The following is a 22,298-nucleotide window of genomic DNA, read 5'->3' as shown; positions in this document are numbered from 1 at the left end:
AGTTTTGGAGATATACTTTGATATGCTACATTTGATCACGAATGTGCAGATGTCCTTATATCTTTTCCCCAACTTATTCTACTTTTTCACATTTTATCTGTCATTAATAAAAGTTGCATTGATACAAGTTGTAGGGAAAATATTTTTTGTACTTATTAAATATGTACATACCAAATAAAAATACTACTATTAAATACTATTAGGTCAACTCCTGTGTTACCTGAATTTCTGTTTGTAAGTGGCTGTTATATTAATCATAGAGGCATGAGCAGTTTCTAACCTTTTGATTTCCTGTTCCCTTTCTGAAGAAATTAGTGTAGCAAATACAATTGAGAGAGAAACAAATCCTAAGCACTGAATGTACAAGTAAGAAACACAGAATATTATGTTTTATTGAAAACAATGAGTGACATAGATAAATCTTTTACTAACCCTTCTATATGATTTTAAAAATCAAGTGGGGAAAAAGGAGTAAAATAGGAGTAAATAGTTTTAAACAATTTGACAATATGCATAATTCATCACATTCAGTTTACAGAACCCTTTACGTATTACAAATACATATACAAAATGACTATACATATTGAATGTTAGAATTAAAAGAAGAAATATTAGTTTAGATTCAATATTAAAAGAAAAGCAGTCACTTCATATTAGGGCTGGGAGGCTTTGATACTATAAAGAGAGTGTTTTCTATTATGATATTAGCCTTTTCTCAATCGTGCCTTTCCAAATATATAAACATTTTTTTCATCACCATGTTGTATTCAAGTCATTCTAAGTTATGAACATCAGCAACAGAAAAATTGCTTTAACTGCTTAAAGAAAAGTCTATCAGATTTTCATTGGGGTAGAATAGCTACACCCAACTGATAACTTTCTAAATGTGTTGGGACTACAATCAGTTTCAACACATGTGGAAGCATCCAAATTGAGAAAGATTTGGGTCACATTCCGGGCATTATTTGGGGTGTTTCAAGAAGGAACTACTTTCCTTTTACATTCAGAGTGAAAATTCGGTATCCTTCAGACATTTCAGAACTACAGCTCTCAATCCTCTGATCACTAACCACCTGATTGGAGTTAATGAGAAGCGGGATCTTGCAACATTTGCAGGATCCTGAGTTCTCCAGTCTACCAAATTACCATTCTAGAATCTACTTCCTGTGTTACAGAAAAAAATTAGAGGAAAAAGAGACAAGAATAATGCTTGCCATATATAGTCAATTGTGACTGCCACCCATGGAAAACTCAGAGGTTTGTATCTCAAAATAAATTTCTAACATTTTCTGTAAGGGAAGAAAAACAATGGTATAGAAAGTTTTTTAAAAAAATCTTGATTTCCTAATTTTAAATGTGATCCCAGCTGTGAAATGATTGTGCTCAGTCAGCCTCTTCTATCTCAAAAATCATGCAATAATCTTATTCAGGCCACTTAAAACAGACAATTCATAATAAAAGTGACTGTGGAAATGAACGAGCTCAACAGGAGAATAAACCATGCTAAATTAATGCTCTGAGGCCAGGGAGTATATGTAAAATAAATGTAGTCCAATTTAGTATTACAATGAACATTTGAAGCTATGAATGGAATTTTTTATTCAAATCCTGCCAGTCAATCTATTAGCAAACTGAATAACTTTCTGGTCATTGTCCTCAGCTAATGTTATTAAAAGGATAAATTGGAGAGGAACCACTCTGCCACTCTGCTTTTCAAAGAATAGACAGAAAGAGTGTAAAGAAGAGCAACAAAGATGATAAGGAGTTTGGAAACTAAAGTGTGATAAATGGCTAAGGGAATAAGGCATGATTTGGCCTAGTGAATGATAGCAATCTTCCAATACTTCAAGGACTGTCATAGGGAAGAGGGCTTCAATTTATTATTCATAACACCTGGGAGCAGAGCACAAAAGAATGAGTAGGAGCTCCTCAAAGGAAGTTCCAACTTGGGATTAAGGAATTTTCTGACAGTGAAAATGATTAATCAATGGAATAGCTTGCCTCCTGGAGTTGTAAGAGCTCCATTGCTGGAGATTTTTTTAAAAAATTGAACAACCATTTGTCTGGGATGGGATAAGGAGATCTGTCTAAGGCAGGAGGCTGGACTAGAAGACCTCCAAGATCCCTTCCACCCTTTCATTCTATTATTCTAAGATAAGGTATTAATTTTAGCTTAATAATAATCAAGACAACTAGTATTCACACACGATTAATTTCATATACGTTAGATCAGCTTCCCCCAATCAAATGTCTTCCAGAAGTAGTAGACTACCCATATTGGTCACAAATGACAGGTACAGTAATTCCATAGATGTAAAGGCAGCAATTGAGAGGATAGCTTTACATAATTTGTTAATCAGACTATTACTTATTTAACCAACATGATTTTTGTCATTTTTCTTATTCCCATTCTAAACAGTCTTAACTAACAAGTGGGCCTCCTGCTAAATGGATTTCCAAAGGCAACTCAAATAATAGTTGGAACAGAAACAAAAAAAGGCACCAAAATAAAAACAGCTAAAATAGTAATGTTTTGTAGTAATGAGCATTTGCAGAGTAATGGGAACCACAAGTATATTCACTTTGGATATAATCATCTTAAGTTATCTGCACTAGCCTTCCCAAGTGGGTAGAATTAAAATGTGTGAAGACCACGCATTCCAGATTTTTACTGACCTGTCACTCTCCAGGTTGTTAAAGGCTGGTGTATGTCAATTCTGTGTCTTAAGTACTGGACTGCTGGGTAGTGTAAACACAAAGCACACATGCCATTGTTAGTTCAGTGAAAAAGCTGTACACTCCCATATCAGAAACTTGCTGGAACTCTTTGGCTCTTTCGAATTTAATCCCACAAATGGACAAACAACATGCTGAGGAAATAGAAATTCTACACCAACCTCAATTGATCTTAACAGTTTTGACACAGAGTATGACAGCAGATTACTTGTTAAATGCCACCAGAAAGAACTATCACATATTATGTAAAAACTTCCACACAGCTATGCTTCATCTTCATGTATGTGCCTATATTATCACCTTAATATTCAGCTAGGGTAAGAGCAGCTTTGAAGCTGCATATATAAATCCACAGGATTATGCATTGTTTAAAAATATGTGATGTTAAGCATCAAGCTAGATAAAAAAAGCTTTGATTTGTTCCCTTAAATTTTTAGCTTAGGTAGAGAAAATGGAGAAAGCTGAATTAGAGAAGGGATAAATATTGGATGGCAAATTTTGCTTTAACAGCAACCTTATCACTTAGGACTACAATTCCCGTCATATCCTGATAGAGCGGGAGTCCTTAGGAAATGTACTTCCATACGCTTACTGGATTGGCAAGCCAATATTTTTTTTTAAAAAAGAGGCCACAGTCACTTTAAAAGCGCATTTGAAAAATCTTCATTTCTTCAAATTACTTTTAAGAATAAATTATTTTTAAAATCTAAGATTTAAAAATCTTAATGCCACTTCCCACTAATTAAATGATACCAAAGTACTTTTCATTAAATGGCAATCTATGCCATACAAGATGTGCAAATCTGACTCAAAAAAAATCTGAATGCAGGGTCTTGAAGCTTACTATACTTTAGGAACCAGTTTCTAGGTGAAATTGATATGATGTGCTCAATTTATAGGTCTCCAGAAATCAACAAGTAAAGCTCTCCTTGATGCTATTACTGCATCTGGCACTGATAGGATCTTTAGTCCAATAAGCTTTTAGAGTACTGTAGTACCTTATTTTTGCCCTAATTGCATCTTCCCCTTGAATCATTGGGAAGTCTAGACGGTCCCTTTGAAAAGGAAGCATTAGAAAAGAACATCAAATGTTTCAAATAGGGCAAAAGGATTAGGAAGTTTGAGGAGTGTGTTAGTTCTGCACAGTATATTTGAAAGCCAACTAAATCGTAGCCACTAAAAACAACTAGTATTCTAGGAGCTGTATAATACATAATTAAGAGAAATCCAAAGACACACATATTTCTGCAATTTCTTCATGGAGTAGGCAAGCCAATGACATTACTTTGGACTCATGAATGAGTATGAAAAGGCAAGAAATGTGACAATGGCAAAGCATACTTTATATATGCTCTGGATGGCTTTGGAGGCAGGAGATCATTTCTTGGACAGGCTTTCCTTCATAGCAGATTTTATAAACAGCAGTAAATAGTGGAAACCTAAAAAATAAGACAAGCAATCATCTTACTAGGGAAGTCAATCAAGTTATTGGTGTTCAACTTTTTTAATGTTCTGATGACCAAAGTAAATCTGAGATACCATTTATTTATTTATTTGATTTGTATCTCCTTTTTCTGTTGACACAACAGATTTATACATATTTAAATGGACTGGCCCCTAAATTAACAAAGTACAATGCATAAAAAAATAAAATCCCCCCTCCCCCCCAAATTTAGAGGATAAATGTATCTTCTTTTTCCTTCACTGTGGGAAAAGATTACCCGATAAGTTTAAAATGTATTCATTGAGTGCCAATATGTTGGGAATGGGGAGAACCAGATTCTGGTGCTCCCTTCAGCATGGAAGCCAGATGAATGTTAAGATAAACACTTTTTATTCTATTCTATTTTTGAATTTTCAAGAAATCAGCTGTGCAAACATTTTTAAGCATGCACACAATTTTAAAGGTACTACCCTGTTTTCCCAAAAATAAGACCTCCCCAGATAATAAGCCCAATCAGGCATTTGAGCGCATGCACTGAAATAAGCCCTCCCCCCAAATAACCCCCCCCCAAATATTGCAACACAGCAGCAGCCATGAGGTGCCATGCTCACTGCCTCCTGCACCTCAAAAATAATAAGACCTTCCTGAAAATAAGGCCTAGTACTTATTTCGGGGATCAAAAGAAAATAAGGCCCTGTCTTATTTTTGAGGAAACATGATAGATAAAATGATGGTTTGATTTTTTGTCAAAACAAGCAGAATGAGACTATTTGTATTTTAATATTATTATTGGGAGATCATTTAAATATATAGCTCAGTAATCATTAGTACCTCAGTCTTAGCAGACTCTCTGAGTAGAAGAGATTCCTTACTTTCTAATACAATCTCAAAAGATCCAAATGTTTTTATAGAAGATTTGGGAGGTATTTGGGGTTGAAAATAGGGGGAAGAAATCAGTAGATTAGTGGCTCACTTACTTTTCCACCAAACCTTTCTGCTGAAGAATGTGATACACTTCTGCAGAAGTCTGTGGTCCTTGAAGTTTCTGCCCATTCAGCATCTCTTGCTCCAGTTCTTTAATACTCTGAATGTTAAAAAAAGTATTTCTAAGTTTCACTAATATAGATAAGAATGTAAGATGACTAGTACTCCTCATATCAACTGTTTGCTAACAGTTTCAGATAGAAATCCTACTTCCTAGTTGATTAGTCCTTTACCAATCTACCAAGGCAAAGAATTAGCAAGTCCTACTCTTATTACAATTAACAGCGAATCTGCTATTAACACAGTGAATACACTGGCATTGTGGTTAGGACTTCACTTAGCTCTACTATTACTCTTAATAAAGTAGTTATTGCCTGAAGCATTTTTAGAAATTCTGATTCAGGATGGTCACTAACCTTGGGTGGGATTTATTTTCTTCTTATTTTTGTTTTAACACAATTTAAGAGTCCTCTTAAAATATTTACTAAGAAATTCATCATAAAAATAAAGGACCTGGCCTCTTTTGGCCACTCAGTAATTTCAGTACTGTTTAGAAATAAATTTTAAAAATGTAAGTTTGCAGTTATTGGGTTTATGTTTCTATAATATAAGTTCTAACTAAGTGCAAAAATGTACCTTATTATCCTCTAACACAGTCACAAAATAATCATTCCAAATATGTTACCTTCCTGGTTTGAGAGAAAGTATCCCTGACACTAAAAGTAATATACCTTTCCTGTTTTAACAAACGCTTCAGCCACTCTCCGATTTCGGCCACCATAACAAGTTGTGATTAAATCTGCAACTCCACAGCTCTCCAGGAAAGTAGCAATTGAGACCTGCCCCTTGCAGAAGATTTTGGCAAAAGCTATCATTTCCATTAATCCAAGTCTTATGACAGCTGCTTTGGTATTATCTCCACAGCGAAGACCATCACAGAAGCCAGCTCCCACTGCCACTATGTTCTATATAAATGACATGGAAAAGAAAAAGAGACTGCAGGATGATGGAAGAACTCATTTACACTTACAAGTTACATGCATGCCACATAAATTTAAACATATATACATCTCAACACACAAACACACACACAAGTCAACTTACAACCACAACTGGCCCCGACCCTTTGGAACGAGCTCCCCGTAGAGATTCGTACTCTCTCCACCGTCCAGGCCTTCCGCATAGCCTTGAAGAACTGGCTCGCCCGTCAGGCCTGGGGATAAGGACTGTTACCCCGCCCGAATGTAGTATGCATGTTGTTTGCTATTTTATTATGTGTTGTAATCTCAATGTTGTATTCCCCCCTCCCTTGGTTTTCTGTGAGCCGCCCTGAGTCCCCTCAGGGAAAAGGGCGGCCTACAAATACAAATAAAACCAAAACCAAAACCAAAACCAACTGAACCTAAAATTTCTATATCTAAGTTAAGATATTTGTTAAATGAACTTTTTTTTGCCACAGTTGTTAAATGAATCATTGCAATTGTTAAGTTAGTAAAATGGTTGTTAAGAGAATGTGACTTCCCCATTGACTTTGTTTATCAGAAAGTCACAAAAGGTGACTGGGTGCTAACAAGCAAATTTGGAATTTTGAAAACGTGTTACAAGCACAAAATGATATTAATATCATTGATATATTTCATTAATACTCTGCTGGGCAAAACCATTCCCTAAAGTAGGGGTGTCAGACTGGCGGCCCATGGGCTGGATGCATCAAGCCCAAGCCACACCCACCCCAAGTCCGTAAAGGCAAAAAAAATCATGATACATCACAAGTTATGTGATGCAATCAAGTTTGACACCTGTGCCATAAAGGAACCCTGTTACGTTTGTTCATATCATCCTCTTTAACTGATGCCCACTCCATTTTTTTTTCTGAGCAGGCACATTTCTAAATCAAGCTGTCCCTTATGTATGTCCTTAGGCATAAATCACTAGCATTACCTGGTAGTAAAGCAGCCAAATTATCTTGAAGAAAGTAAATTCTGATTTCTGAAAGTAAGTTTGATTTGTATGATAATAGTGAAGAGTCTTTAAACAATTACCAGTTTCCAGATTAATTTTACATTTTACCAGCACTCTGCTGTGATGGAAATGCATTTAAATAGGGCCACAACCTGCCGTAGTTGTCTATCATCTTTATGTAGTGAATTATATCCCAGTGGCCATGTTGGCTGAAATTTTAAGAATGATAAGTTTCAGTGCCTTGTATCTTGTCTAGAAACCCATTCAGAGATGATTATAAACCAAGATATAAAAAATCTTAATTCACCATGTTTACAAATCTTGGCTACCTGTCTTAATTCTATGTGAATCTTGCATGAATTCAGTACAATTTCAACTTTATCCATGAAAGGGAAATGCTGCCCTAGTTCTTGTTGCTTACCATTTAACCAACCAACAATTACAATCTAAAACTCCTATTTCAAAATGCTTTTGAAACAAGAAGATGTAAGTGCCTGTGTACTGAGAGAAATTTTGCATTAATTCAATAAGGCAATTTTGGCACCAACGTGTTACTGAAGATTGCAGAGGAAGCAAACACTAAAATCAGTTCTGGTAACAAACTCCTCAGCAAGTGTTTCTCTAGTCTTTGGTCGTAGGCAATTTATTATTTAAATGCCAATAAAAAAATAAAATAAAAAGTACCTTAAGAGCACCACAAATCTCAACTGTATCAGCATCATCCACAACAGTTATTCTGAAGTTTGGGGTCTGTAGAAGTTCTTTGAAAAGGAGGCCATTTTCCGAGATTTTGCACCCTGTTTTTGTTGGGAAGTAGGGAGAGGAAAGGGGGGAAAAGTGCCAATATCATTTAGTTATCATCTCAGCATTTCCAAGCAAGTAACAAAAGAAAACTTGCACAACACAATAAAAAATGAATCTACTGAATCTTTAGCATGCTGTATTTCAAAATCCTTCCTGATTCCAGAGCAATTGTTATTTCATACCAGAATGGTTAAGATAGGATTCTACTGAGAGATGAGAAATGAACCAAGAAATCTCTAGAGGTCTATGGAGATTCTCAATCATTCAGGTCATGGTTATTCCAAAGGTGCTTTTCCAAAAAGTAACTGGACTGGACTTTCTTGGTTTTTCCCTTGAAAATATTTCACTTCTTATCCAAGGGGGTTCAGACGAGTCAGAACTGAAAAGGTTTTTTGGATAACAAATGGAATGTTTTCAAGGAAAAAAACCAAAAATGTCCAGTTGCCTTTTGGAAAAGCATCTTTGGGGAAAATCTACCACATTTTTTGGAGTATATGACGCACTTTTCCTCCCCCCAAAAATGGGTGGAAATGTCTGTGCATTATACTCTCAATATTGCAGACGGGTTGGTGTGGCGCCAATCAGCTGTTCTAGAATGGACTGTGGCGGTTGGCGGAGGTGCACGCAAACAGGCGGCAGCAATGGGGGGTGGCGAACAGACAGTGGTGAATGGGGGATGGCTAACAGGGGTGGCAAATGGGCAGTGGTGAACATGCTTTGGTGAACGGGCAGTGGTGGTGGTGAACAGGTGGTGGCGAATGGGCAGTGGCGAACAGGCTACTGCAAATAAGTCAGATGAATACTGGATGGCTGCTGGGAGGCAGAGGCAGATTTTTTCCCCTTTGTTTTCCTCCCCAAAAGCTAGGTACATTTTATAGTCAGGAGCGATTTATAATCCCAAAAATACAGTATAGAGATTAGCACCTGATGATTCTTGTATATATGTTCAATTCTATGCTGTCTAGTCATACTTTATTTGTTAGTTACATCTGATGTAGGTTCTTACTAATAAAGGCCTCTTTATTTTGTATCTGCATATTATGGTGAATAAAATACAGAGAAAACCAATTTACCCTTTGGCTAATACGGAAACAGCCAAGGCATATCTCTAGCATCCTGATTTATCTTATCAAAGAATCATACTACTGACAAAACAGGCAAACTTGAGATACAATGGCAATACATAAGACATTATTTCTCAGCTATAAGACAAAAAACACATGCAGAATTTGGAAGGCCTTGATATATGTCAAGCTATTGTATAGTATTGCTACTGCTTGTCTGATAGTTAGACTCATTGAGCCTCTATACAATTTCTTTTTAAGTAGATATATTTTGGATTACACTATTCCTCATATAATTCAATCTGATATTCTCTGGATGCCTTGGTCCAACAACTTCTAAGATTTCAATCCTGAAATTGAATATTCTAGAATTCGCAAAATACTTGGAGGGCTTCTGCTTGAAGAAATCTGTTTTAAGACACAATCTGGGTTGGTCACTGGGACAGAGATTTACTCTGCCGAGCTTTTGGACTACATGCCCATCTTCAGGGAACTGCTTTCTATTGGAATATGTGTTTTCGGCTATTCTGTGAGTCATATTTATGTGGTGCCTTCCTATTGGTTGATTGGTTGTTGGTGGCTGGTGATTGGCCCTTGACTCCTAAGTACTTGATAAGCTGGTAGTAAATCAGCACTCTTGTTAACCGACAAGGGGCCCTTTTCCAGTCTTCAATCATTTCCCTAGCTTTACAATGTTACTGAAATGAAAAACAAAATGCAACTTTATTGAGAACAAAAGGTTATTGCAGTGGCAGGGAAGAGCAGTGAAAGAGACATCTGCAGCAATAATCATTGGCTTTAAAATGGGAGGCATGATTTGGCAATCAAAACGCTGATTCTCTTTATACATATATATTGTATGCAATGGTCAGTTATAAGAAACAGAGCTTTGATTACCCGGCTGCATTTATCATTTTGAAGCCAATGATTGTTGCTATAGATATTCCTTAATCCACCAAATATTATGAACAGCAACTCTGCTGATATTTTTAAAACCACAGCTCAAAATTTAGGATTTTTTTTTTAAAAGGAGAATAACAGATGGGTATCCTTTCTTTCCTCACGAAGGAAATGTTTGCTACTTTTTTTTGTTACAGAGGATTGTATGCAATATCATATTATAAATTTCAGCATCACTAGGTTCAATGATACCTACTAATCCATGGATAGAATTACAGATCAAATATGAACAAATTCAGGAGATACTGAGGATTGGGAAAAACTGAAATGAAGGCATTTATTGAAAAGCATCATGTTATTTTTTGAAATTTACCTATTGTGGTTTCACAGAATTTCTCCGCAGCTACTTCATTGGCAATGTTTGCTCCCATCAACACACTGATATCTATCCCCATTTTTTCTCGGATTACATCAGAGATGAGTCTGAGTCCTTCAGGGCTTTCATCTATACCCTACAAGAAACATAGGAAGGCAGAGATTACAGTTGATTTGGATGGTCTTTACAATGGCATTTTCATGCCATACAGAGTTATTTAATCTTTATTGATGCAGTGTCTGCTTACAATCAGACATGTTCAGTTGATGCAGTGTCTGCTTACAATCAGACATGTTCAGTTGATGCAGTGTCTGCTTACAATCAGACATGTTCAGTTTATGATATATTTTAAGCACAGTCTTTAGAATTTAGATCCTGATTTACATATCTTTCTGTCCTGTACTAAATCAACATTTAGCATGTTTTCCTTTCAACATTTTAAAATCACTATTCAAAAACAAGGTGAAGCGTATTGCATTATTTTACTAGAAAGGCTGGCAAAAGTATAGCTATTTCTGAGCCTATCTAATTTATCAGTTAGGGCATATATTAAAGTCTAGTGAAAGGCAGCAAAACATAGAAAGAAAAAATATTTTCCACATTATTTATTTTAGTTAAAAAATAGAGATTGGAAAACTATAACCAGGTTTTATACTGATCTTTCCCAAAACCCATTAATATGATTTTTAAAATAAATGCAAAGTTGTCACCATGATATAATAAAAACCAAAATCTAAACAAGTCTATTGAATAAGTGAAATAAAGAGGTGTACAATATTCAGGGCATAGAGGAACATTTAAGGTTTCTGAAAGTTATGGCTCTAGAAACTTCAAGGAGCTACTAGTAAACTTTTAGCATAAAAATATTCTTAAATATATGATTGAGAATAATCAAACTGACTATATTTAGTGTTAATTAAATTTAATTAACATCTAGATCTTGCTTTGCTGTACCAATAATTTATCACATCTTCCACTTTAGGTTGAATCAAAGGAATCTGATCAGAGGAAATTTGTGCAACCTGCCTTGTACCCTTCCCCCCCCAAAATAAGCCCTCCCCGGAAATAAGCCCTCCCTGAAAATATTGCAACACAATATAAGACCTTCCCCAAAATATGGTCACATGCTTATTTCTAGGGTCGAAAGAAAATAAGACCCTGTCTTATTTTCAGGGAAATACGATAGCAGGTGGGAGCCAATTTTTCCTTTCTGAAGTAGATTCTCATGATTCGAGGGAGACTTGGCAAAACTATGATTTTTTTTCTTTAGAAATTGTTTAGAATCCAGTGATGAGATTAAAAGGAATCCACATATACTGTACATTGGAGAAGTAGTTGATGATTTTACATGTAGCTCCAAAACCGAAGCCCAGTCCACTTGTGTACTGGACCCGTGCCCCTCCTGGCTGGTTGCCAACAGCAGAGAGGTGACACGGGGCTGGATCCAGGTGGTTGTTACCGCCTCTCTTCGGGAGGGACTCTTCCCCTCCGCACTTAAAGCGGCGGTGGTGAGACCCCTCCTGAAGAAACCATCCTTGGATCCAGCCGTTCTCAACAATTACCGTCCAGTCTCCAACCTCCCCTTTGTGGGGAAGGTTGTTGAGAAGGTGGTGGCCTCCCAGCTTCAGCGGACCTTGGAGGAAACTAGTTACCTTGACCCATTTCAGTCCGGCTTCAGGCCTGGTTACAGCACAGAAACCGCTTTGGTTGCATTGACCGATGACCTCTGGAGAGCCAGGGATGGAGGCCATGCCTCCATCCTGGTTCTCCTTGACCTCTCGGCGGCTTTCGATACCATCGACCATGGTATCCTTCTGCGACGACTGTGGGAGGTGGGGGTGGGAGGCACTGTCTTGCAGTGGTTCTCTTCCTACCTCTCGGACAGGTCGCAGTCGGTGTTAGTTGGAGGGCAGAGATCGACCCCTAGGCCCCTAACATATGGGGTGCCACAGGGTTCGGTCTTATCCCCCCTACTATTCAACATCTACATGAAACCGCTGGGCGAGATCATTCGGAGGCACGGGATAAGATACCATCAATACGCGTACGATACCCAGTTGTATCTGTCCGCCCCGTGCCAACTCAATGAAGCGGTGGATGTGATGAGCCGGGGCCTTGAAGCCGTTGGGGACTGGATGAGGGCTAACAAACTGGTACTCAACCCGGATAAGACCGAGTGGCTGTTGTGTTTCCCTCCCAATAATTTGGCAAGTGTTCCATCACTCAGGCTGGGGGGTCAAACACTATACCCCTCAGACAGGGTTCGCAACTTGGGAGTTCTCCTGGACCCACAGCTGACCTTTGATTACCACCTGTCAGCTGTGACCAGGGGGGCATTTGCCCAGGTTCGCCTGGTGCACCAGTTGCGACCCTACCTGAACCGGGAGGCTCTCACAACAGTCACTCGTGCCCTTGTGACCTCAAGGCTGGAATACTGCAACGTGCTCTACATGGGGCTGCCCTTGAAGAGCATCCGGCGACTTCAGCTAGTCCAGAATGCGGCCGCGCGAGCGATTGTGGGTGCACCTCGGTTCACCCACATAACACCTATCCTCCGCGAGCTGCGCTGGCTACCTGTTGATCTCCGGGTGCGCTTCAAGGTGCTACTTACCACCTATAAAGCCCTTCATGGTAGTGGATCTGGGTACTTGAGAGACCGCCTCCTGCCAATCACCTCCTCGCGACCAATTAGATCACACAGATTAGGCCTCCTCCGAATCCCATCTGCTAGTCAGTGTCGACTGGCGACTACGCGGAGGAGAGCCTTCTCGGTAGTAGCTCCGACCCTTTGGAACGATCTCCCCGTGGAGATCCGTACCCTCACCACCCTCCAGACCTTCCGCACAGCCCTTAAGATCTGGCTATCCCGTCAGGCCTGGGGTTAGATTGTAATCCGTCCCCACCCGAATGATGAATGTTGTGTTCTATTTTTAATTATGTATTGTTTTATGTCACTGTTTGTATTCCCCTCCCCATGAATTGTAAGCCACCCTGAGTCCCCCCAGGGAAAAGGGCGGCCTATAAATAAACTTTTCAATCAATTCAATTCAATTCAATTTCAATTTCAATTTCAATTTCAATTTCAATTCCAATTTCAATTTCAATTTCAATTTCAAATAAAACTTAGATATGTCTTGTCTTGAATCCCTCGGGATGAAATCAGTTAGCTAAGCAACATTAAAGTTGTAAATTCAGCAGAAAATGTTTACAGTCCAAGCCCAAAAGGAACAGAGTTCATATCAGTAGCCCTAGTGCATTGGACAATTCATTATCTGAGTAAAAGGAAAGTTAAATGTACAGTAAAAATATAGAACATTTCACAGCCAAGCATTTAAGGTTTGGCTGTCAAGGACAGCAATTCCAATAACCAATGACCACACAACAGAATAGGGCTTCTGTTGTTTTTATTGCATTTAGTTATTGTAATTATAGTATGGTTTTTTTAATGTTGTTTTGGTGTGATTAGGAGCCGCCCAGAGATGAATATAAGATGGGTGACTATAGCAATGTTTTAAATAAATAAATTATAAACAAGTGGGAATATAACTATAGGAATGTCAGCCTTTTCCTGAGCATATGTTGGATTGATCTATTACCAGTGGTGGGTTTCAAAAAAATTTTGAACCTCTTCTGTAGTTGTGGCCTGCTTTCCGGGTCCACTGGTGGAACCTCTTCTAACCGGTTTGGTAGATTTGACGAACCGGTTCTACCAAATTGGTGCGAACTGGTAGGAACCCACCTTGTCTATTACCCTGCATCTGGCTGCTCCTGAATATATTCTACCTTCCACCTTCCTACTCTTAACATGGAAGGGCTGCCCTTTGGTGCTTCTGTGGGCTGGGTGAATGAGACTTCAACTCATAGTCTGAATCATTATGGCCAAAGGGCATTCCTGAGGCTACTCCTAACATTTCCCCACCAAGATTCCCTAGTTTATATTTCTATAGAATTCTTTTATCTGCACCTTTATTGAATTGTTATTTAATAAGTCGCCTAGAATGACTTTAGTTGAGTTGCACTCCATAATTCAGTTAAGAGCAGTTACAGAAATTGAATACATAAGTAAATAATTTAGGGTATTATTTTGTACACAAAAAGAAACATTTGTATCTTATTTGCTGTACCTTAATAAGACTTATACCAACAGCTTGCTTTGTTAAATGCCCAGTAATTGCATCACAGATTTTATAAATGAACTGATGGGGAATGACAAAAACCAACAAGTCTGCATCTTTCACAGCTTCAGTCAGATTTGGGACTGCAACCTGGAAAAAAAATTGGGAAAGAAAAAAGAAGAAGAAATTAAAGAAAAGGAAGACACTGAATATTTTGAGATATGCAATCTGTTCTATCAATGATTAAATAAAAGAAACAGAATTTAGAACTTCTAAAATCACAAGAAAACAATTAATTTTACTAATAGGGTTGATTATTATAACTTATTAATTTTGATTAGTATTAATAATAAATATGTATTAACATTATGAAGGAAAAGAATTATCATTATGAGAGAACATTATTATTATTACTATGATGAATATTACTGAAAAGAATTTTAACTAGACAACATACTATTTACAGGTGATACTCAAAAAATTAGAATATCGTACAAAAGTTCATTTATTTCAGTAATGCAACTTAAAAGTGAAATATATGAGATAGACTTATTCCATGCAAAGCAAAATAGTTCAAGCCATGATTTGTCATAATTGTGATAATTATGGCTACAGCTCATGAAAACCCCAAATCCACAATCTCAGAAAATTATAATATTACATGCAATCAATAAAACAAGGATTGTACATAGAATAATATCGGACTTCTGAAAAGTATAAGCTTGCACATGTACTCAGTACTTGGTTTGGGCCCCTTTTGAAGCAATTACTGCCTCAATGAGGCATGGCATGGAAGCTATCAGCCTGTGGCACTGCTGAGGTGTTATGGAAGACCAGGATGCTTCAATAGTAGCTTTCAGCAATGGACCAGGTCTGTTTTTCTTTAGCCCAGATATGACGCTTCTGATGTTGTTTGTTGTTCAGGAGCGGCTTGACAAAAGGAATACGACATTTGAAGTCCTTGTCCAGGATCCGTCTGTGTGTGGTGGCTCTTGCACTGATTCCAGCCTCAGTCCACTCCTTGTGAAAGTCCCCAACACTTTTGAATAGCTTTTTCCTGACAATCCTTTCCAGGCCGCCGTAGTCCCTGCTGCTATGCACCTTTTTCTTCCAAATTTTTTCCTTCCACATAACCTTCTATTAATGTGCTTTGATACAGTACTTTGGGAACATCCAACTTTTCTTGCAATTACCTTTTGAGGCTTTCCCTCCTTATGGAGAGTGTCAATGGTTTTCTGCACAACTGTCAGGTCAGCAGTCTTTCCCATGATTGGGATTCCTACTGAACCAGACTCCTTTGGCTTAATTAGATGATTAGAGTGGGATACTTTGAGCCTAGAATATTGCAACTTTTCATGATATTCTAATCTTCTGAGATTGTGGATTTGGGGTTTTCATGAGCTGTAAGCCATAATCATCACAATTATGACAAATCATGGCTTGAACTATCTTGCTTTGCATGGAATGAGTCTTATCTCATATATTAGTTTCACCTTTTAAGTTGCATTACTGAAATAAATGAACTTTTGCATGATATTCTAATTTTTTGAGTTTCAATCCTATATAGATTTTGAATACGTTGCCCTTGATATTTATATTAAATTTTTAAAAAAGGCAGCTGACACGGGGGAAAAAGAGGATGCTTCAAAACTATTTCTTTTGTACATTTTTCATGTTTTCTGTTCTGTTTTCTCTTTTTTTTCTCTTTTTTCTTTTCCTTTCTTTTCTCTTTGACATTTACTATATCTTTTCCTCAATGTATTTATTATAGATTTAAAGTATTTTAATAAAAGCTATACTAAAAGTATAACCGCAACATTCTAATTGAATTATTAAAAAATCTCTTCAGAGGAAGAAACCTTAAGTTTGACTTTTTGTGGTAGATGGCAATTGTTCTTTTGAAATTTAACATATATACATGTCAATGGAAACTGCTTTGTTTTCTTTAATCTCTGGAATGATATCTAATTTATACCCATGAGGTAAAATCATAAGCCAAGTCTGAAATTCAGTGAGGGAATAGGTAGCCAATTTCCCCATAATTGGTTTGGTGGTAGACATTCATGAAAGATCAAAATTTTTCAATTTTTCTTATTTTCAGAAATTGTATGTCACAAGATATCAAGAGAAAGTGTATTGATTTATATCCGTTCCAATATTTACCACATTTTCTGGTAGTTTATATCCAGGAAGATATTTCACATTTTCATGATCATTATTTATGATATCTGTAAGTTTCCTCCCATTAATAGTTTCTTCAAAAACCCACATTTTCACCGTAGAAGCAAACTTCTGAATTGTCTTTACATTGTTGCCTATTATTTTAGCCACAGCAGACCCCCTGAAAAATAATAATTATATGCTTTATAAAATATACATTTTATAAAATATGCAAACTATAAAATATGCAATTTAAGAATGAGGAAGAAAGAAATGTAATTATCAGATAATAGCTCCAATTAATTCATATAATTTTCAATTGTAGGGCTATCATTGAAAGAGAAATGTCCTGGTGGTAGTGCTGATTCAAACTACTTTGCTAAGCACATAGAGTATTTCTCTGAGGCTATGAAGCAACATATAAATTCAAAAAATTCACAAGGCAAATGTCCTATGCTGTGCTGAATATGCATTAATCTTGTTATAAAAAGGTAAAGGTTCCCTTCACACACATGTACCAGTCGTTCCCAACTCTAGAGGGCGGTGCTCATCTCCATTTCAAAACCGAAGAGCCAGTGTTGTCTGAAGAAAAGTGGTCATGTGGCCAGCATGAATAAACACTGAAGGTGCACGGAGCGCTGTTACCTTCCCACCAAAGGTGGTTCCTATTTTTCTACTTGCATTTTTATATGCTTTTGAACTGCTAGGTTGGCAGAAGCTGGGACAAGTAATGGGAGCTCACTCTTACACGGTGCTAGGGATTCGAACTGCCAATCTGCCATCCTTTCTCAGCATCTTAGCCATTGAGCCATCGCGTCCCCTTAATCTTGTGACACACATCTCCTTTTCATGTTTTCTATCTACAAATAATCACATGGTTTATAGTAGAGTCTATCTTTATAAGGATGTACATTGTCTATCTTCCTTTTAAAGAGATTATCTTATGTCATACTTTTATTTTATGAGGTTTTACATAATTTCTATGTTGGGAACTGAACTCTGGATAACACCATTAAGCTCCAGGGCCAAGAAAGCTCTTAAAATTAATGCATTGTTTATAGACATCTCAAATGCCACAGTCCCATTCCTGATAGAGTGTTTCAGCACCACAGTGAGATCAATGGCCATTTAACTTCAACAAGTTTTAAATAGAATGAAAGTGAATGTATGTTACAGCCAGTTTGGTGTAGTGGTTTAGACATTAGGCTAGATATCGAGAAACCATGAGTTCCAGTCCCATCTTGAGCACAGTGGGTGACTTTAGGCCAGTCACCATCTCTGAGGCCTAGAAAGGAGTTTCAAACTAATTCTGAAAAATCTAGTCAAGAAAACTTCAGGGACTTGTTGGGACAGTCTCTGAGAATCAAACATAATTGAACAGAAGGAAAGAGTGTATACTGCCCCCTGGTGGTTATCCATCTCATATAATGATTCTGGATGGCTAACAAAAGCATATCCAATAATTCACAATATAAACAATATGACTGCATAAAATAGCAGCTAAGAACAATAAAAACCTCACAACATAATAAAAAATGGGCTCACTCACAATATAGGGGCCCTAGATTTCAAGTATTTGCAACTCTTTCACCTCTCTTTTTGCAGAAAAAGCTCCCCTATTTTGTTCTGTGCAGTACAGTACAATTCTGTCCAGTGTTGACTCTTGGTGACTCCCTAGTCTAGTCTCTGATTTTCTTGGAAATATTGCCTCCTTCCCTGGCCTAAGATCACTTAGCTGCCTTTGTGTCTTAGGCAGAATTAGAACTCAGTCTCCTGGTTTCCAGCCTAGTCTCTTAGTCACTACACTGGTGCTTCCCTTGTAAAGTAATTTATTGTATTCCACGATCTAATTAACAGCTAGCAAAGGGAACCTGAATTGCAAAATAACTGATTGTTCCATTTCCTGAGTGTTGAAAGTATTCTGCTAGTTTTACTTCCAGGAAGATCTAAATAGCAACATATAGATCAGTGTTTCTCAACCTTGGCAACTTGAAGATGTCCGGACTTCAACTCCCAGAATTCCCCAGCCAGCGAATGCTGGCTGGGGAATTCTGGGAGTTGAAGTCCGGACATCTTCAAGTTGCCAAGGTTGAGAAACACTGATATAGATACTTCCTCCCCCCCCCCGCCCTCAAATGTGTAAATGGACTCACATAATGTTATGTCTTTGAAGCAGCAAAGTCAGAACTAACAAACCACTGATTATATTAAACAGTTTACATTATCATCCTCAGTTTGTCCCCAAATAAGACAATAGTGAAGTTTTAAATATTTTGTAATAGCATTTGAATAGAAATGTCAGAAAGACAGACCAAAAAAATCTTTCTATTAATTGCTCAATTTATTCAAATATTATGTGTTTCTCTTTCTGATAATACATTAATCAACACAATTAAATATCAATTTTTCCATGGGGAAAAATCTAATAAATGCAAAAATATAAATTTAAGTACATTTTGGAACTCCTTTCACCAATGATTAGCATTGGATATTAGATTTGCTCAACATCTGGCAGTCTACTCTGGTGACAGAATGTTTATTCATTAGGAAGACTGAACCTGCCTCTTATGTTATCAAATGTTTAGAAAAGTGTTGACATATTCAACCAATGGAGGCTTAAGCAGGTAAACTAAACCCCTTTTTACTAATCTCCCAAAGTACCATAGGCAATCCTAATTTCTCTCTCATTTCCACTGAACACAGTAGAAAGTCCTTGATTTATGACTGTAATTGAGCCTGGAATTACAGGACTAAGATTGCTGACCCTGAATTTTAAGGGGGTCCACACTTGACTGTGCCTGGTTTTATGACTGCAGCAGTTGTTAAGTGAATCATCACATTGGTTAAGTGAATGCTGCAGTCATTAAGGCAATCCATTGTCCACAATGGGTAATTTTTGCTGGAAACCAAAAGTAGATTATGGGACATGGAAACAGCTATAAATGTGGGGCATTTGCCAAGAACCTAAATTGGATCACATGACTGCAGGGGAGCTAACTTTGAATCCGGATGATAAGTAGTCCAGGGGGAGATCAGTAATAACTTTGAACAGTCACTAAACAACTAGTCGTAAGTGGAGATCTATCGGTACAATTTCCCAAACATTTTACTGAACAAAAGATGTTCAATACATCTTTGAAAACAATATATATTTCCATATATTGAAAGGGCAATTAGGCCCTTAACAAAAACATTAGGCTGTTACAATTGTTTTTAATTTTTGTGATATATAGAAAATAAACTGACAACAAAATTAACTTTAAAAATTACTCAATTTTTCCAATTTCATCAAATATATTAGACCCAAACAACTAAATGGGGATTATCAAGATGATCAATCTGATTATAGTTTCCCCAATACTGTCTAGAAATATTTTGATTGATATCATTTTTTTTAGAATTTTAGGCTTATTATTTCTATATTCAGTACTTGTTGGTTCATTAAGACTGATTGAAGGAAAATTAGATCAAAAAGTATTCCAAAACAATTCATAGTTCAGATTCTAAATCAACTAAACTTGCCTTTGATACTTTCAAGAGAACTACCATATTTGGTATGAGCTTTCTGTATTCTGCATTAATAATAATCATCTCTTTATATTTTAGGATTATATTTCTTGATTTATGTGGCTCAATGGACTATAAGATGTTGTACTTTATGAATGCATGGCTTAGCGATGGAAATTCAGATCTATCTGTATTATCCATATAAATGCCTGTGTATGTTCAGGCCATTCTTATCTTCCGCCAACTACACAAAAGAGAATGGAATGAGCTGCTAAGATATTTTTCTCTTCCTTTAAAGAATGGGGAAGAAAGAATAGAAAGTTTTACTGTTCCTAAAATAAGTATTCTTAACATCATTTAGAATGTTGCTGGAGAAAAAGCAGAATGGAAAACTTTTGAAGGTTTTTGAAACAAATGTTTGATCCTGTTAATTTAAATATTACAGATTTAGGAGATACAGGGAGCAATTAGGCTTTTAGTTTTGGGGAAAAACACCAAAAGATAAGTGGTGTTCGATAACAAGCATCCTCATTTCTAACAGGAAGTTTGATGAACAAAAGAACAGTTTTTATATGTGAGGAAAAGACTGGTCCCAGGCCTAAATCCTCTGTATCTTACTGGGACCAACCAGTGCAGGTCTCTGCAATGCTTGTGAAACACAGACACATCTCTCTTCCACCAATGCTTATTGCTCCTGATATCTGAAGGGATGTTGCTCCACCGGAAACTAAACTGAGTATGCACAAGTGACAGTCCTTGATAGAATTGTACTCCACAAAGTTATTCAATCCATTTTTAAAGTTGTCCAGGTTTATTGCCATCATCATGTCTCTTATGTGGCAATGAATTCCTGCCTGAAGAAGTGCTTCCTTTCCAAACAGCTTCATTTGATGCCTTCGGGCCCTAAAGTTTTGAGAGAAGCCTTTCTTTTTTGTTGCCACCCATGATTTTTCTACCTCAATTGCATTTTTCCCATAATCACATTTTTATAGGCTAAAACATCAAAATATTTATAGGGAAAGTGTTCAAGACTCCTAATAATTTTGACTTTTGCATCTTTTCCAAAATCTATTGCAAATTTTCCAAGAATTATTTCAGCACAGTGCCACATGAGTACATTGGGCTCCAGATGGAAATGATAACTTACATTTATATAGGGCACACAGGTTAATTTTTTATGTTCATTTTTATGGTTATCAAAATGGGATTTGCCTGTGTTATAGCCAAAGGCCCCTTCCAATTCTGTAATTGGCTGTATCCTCTGGAGTTATTGGTCTGTAACTACAATGAATACATTACTGTGCCATACAACAAGGAAACCCTTTTTTGCACTGCAAGAGAAATGCTTTTAACCCCCCCCCCCTCCGGTCAGGCCCTGTTAGACAATCATTATGTACAATCAGTATGTACAATCATTCCCGGACCCAGCATGCCCAGGTGGAGGATCGGACAGAGAGAATGTCATAGTCGATAACTGGATTAGGTTTAAACTCTTGGGAGGCGAAATGCCATCGCCATCACTAGAGAATTGAGCTCAGCGCCCCTTTCCTAACGAAGAGACTGACTTGGAACAACCACATCTCCAAATTAAGCTGGGAAAGGGCAACCTTCAACCCATAAAGCCGTCTGCAAAAGACTGAAGTGCAAAAGTCCCACCTGCCCGACAAAGCAGCACCCGAGGAGGGTTTAGTTGGAAATCTGTCCACGCCCAGTTTAGGGAGGCTGTCAGTTTTCGTGGAAGGATGAAATATGCGGGGATTTCTCCCCATAAAAACCAGCCATAGCAAAGTGCAAACTCTGATGACGTCCTACCAACTCCGAGGCGAATGGCATTTCTCACTCACCAGTTTCCCGACCCCACGATGCACACTTTCAAGGGTGCCGAAGCTCCAGCCATTGGAAGTCGCTGAGGGCGCGCTCCTGCCGAAAAAGAGCCCAGAGCAAAGGAGCTCAGGAATCCCCCCAATTGGCCGCGGCAAAGAAACCTCCAGCGGCCATGAAGCACTGACATAGGCGAAGCAATCAAACCCGCCTCCAAACCCGCCTCCACAAACAGCCAAAAAACTCCCTCCTCCGGGGCTTGCTGGGAATTGTAGTCGACGTCGATAAGTAACCGACACTTGTTTCTTTTCCATCTGCACTTTTTGGAATTTGCAGAATATTTCATCTTGCAGCCTGGGTTGGTTGTTGCTCTTGAGTATGGACTAGACATACAATCCAATTCATGGCGAATCCAGAAGTCCAGG

At 37.6% G+C, this 22,298-nt stretch overlaps 1 protein-coding gene across 1 annotated transcript; it reads right to left on the bottom strand.

The window, feature by feature from the left end:
* Positions 1 to 361: 361 nt before the first annotated feature.
* GPD1L (glycerol-3-phosphate dehydrogenase 1 like) lies at positions 362 to 22,219 on the bottom strand. Its single transcript, XM_014052804.2, has 8 exons — positions 21,897 to 22,219; positions 16,549 to 16,726; positions 14,395 to 14,535; positions 10,268 to 10,406; positions 7,811 to 7,923; positions 5,896 to 6,129; positions 5,158 to 5,264; positions 362 to 4,175 (listed from the first exon to the last, which is right to left on the bottom strand). Exons 1-8 carry the CDS (start codon positions 22,217 to 22,219, stop codon positions 4,079 to 4,081), a joined length of 1,332 nt encoding a protein of 443 aa, XP_013908279.2. The 3' UTR covers positions 362 to 4,078.
* Between the last annotated feature and the right edge of the window lie 79 nt (positions 22,220 to 22,298).

The sequence above is a fragment of the Thamnophis sirtalis genome, unplaced genomic scaffold (genome assembly GCF_051295495.1).
Source record: "Thamnophis sirtalis isolate CommonGarterSnake01/CBP01778 unplaced genomic scaffold, rThaSir2_p1.2 scaffold_4, whole genome shotgun sequence".
NCBI lineage: Eukaryota > Metazoa > Chordata > Lepidosauria > Squamata > Natricidae > Thamnophis > Thamnophis sirtalis.
Note: the sequence above shows the minus strand (reverse complement) of the source record. Positions and strands in the feature narration are given on the sequence as shown.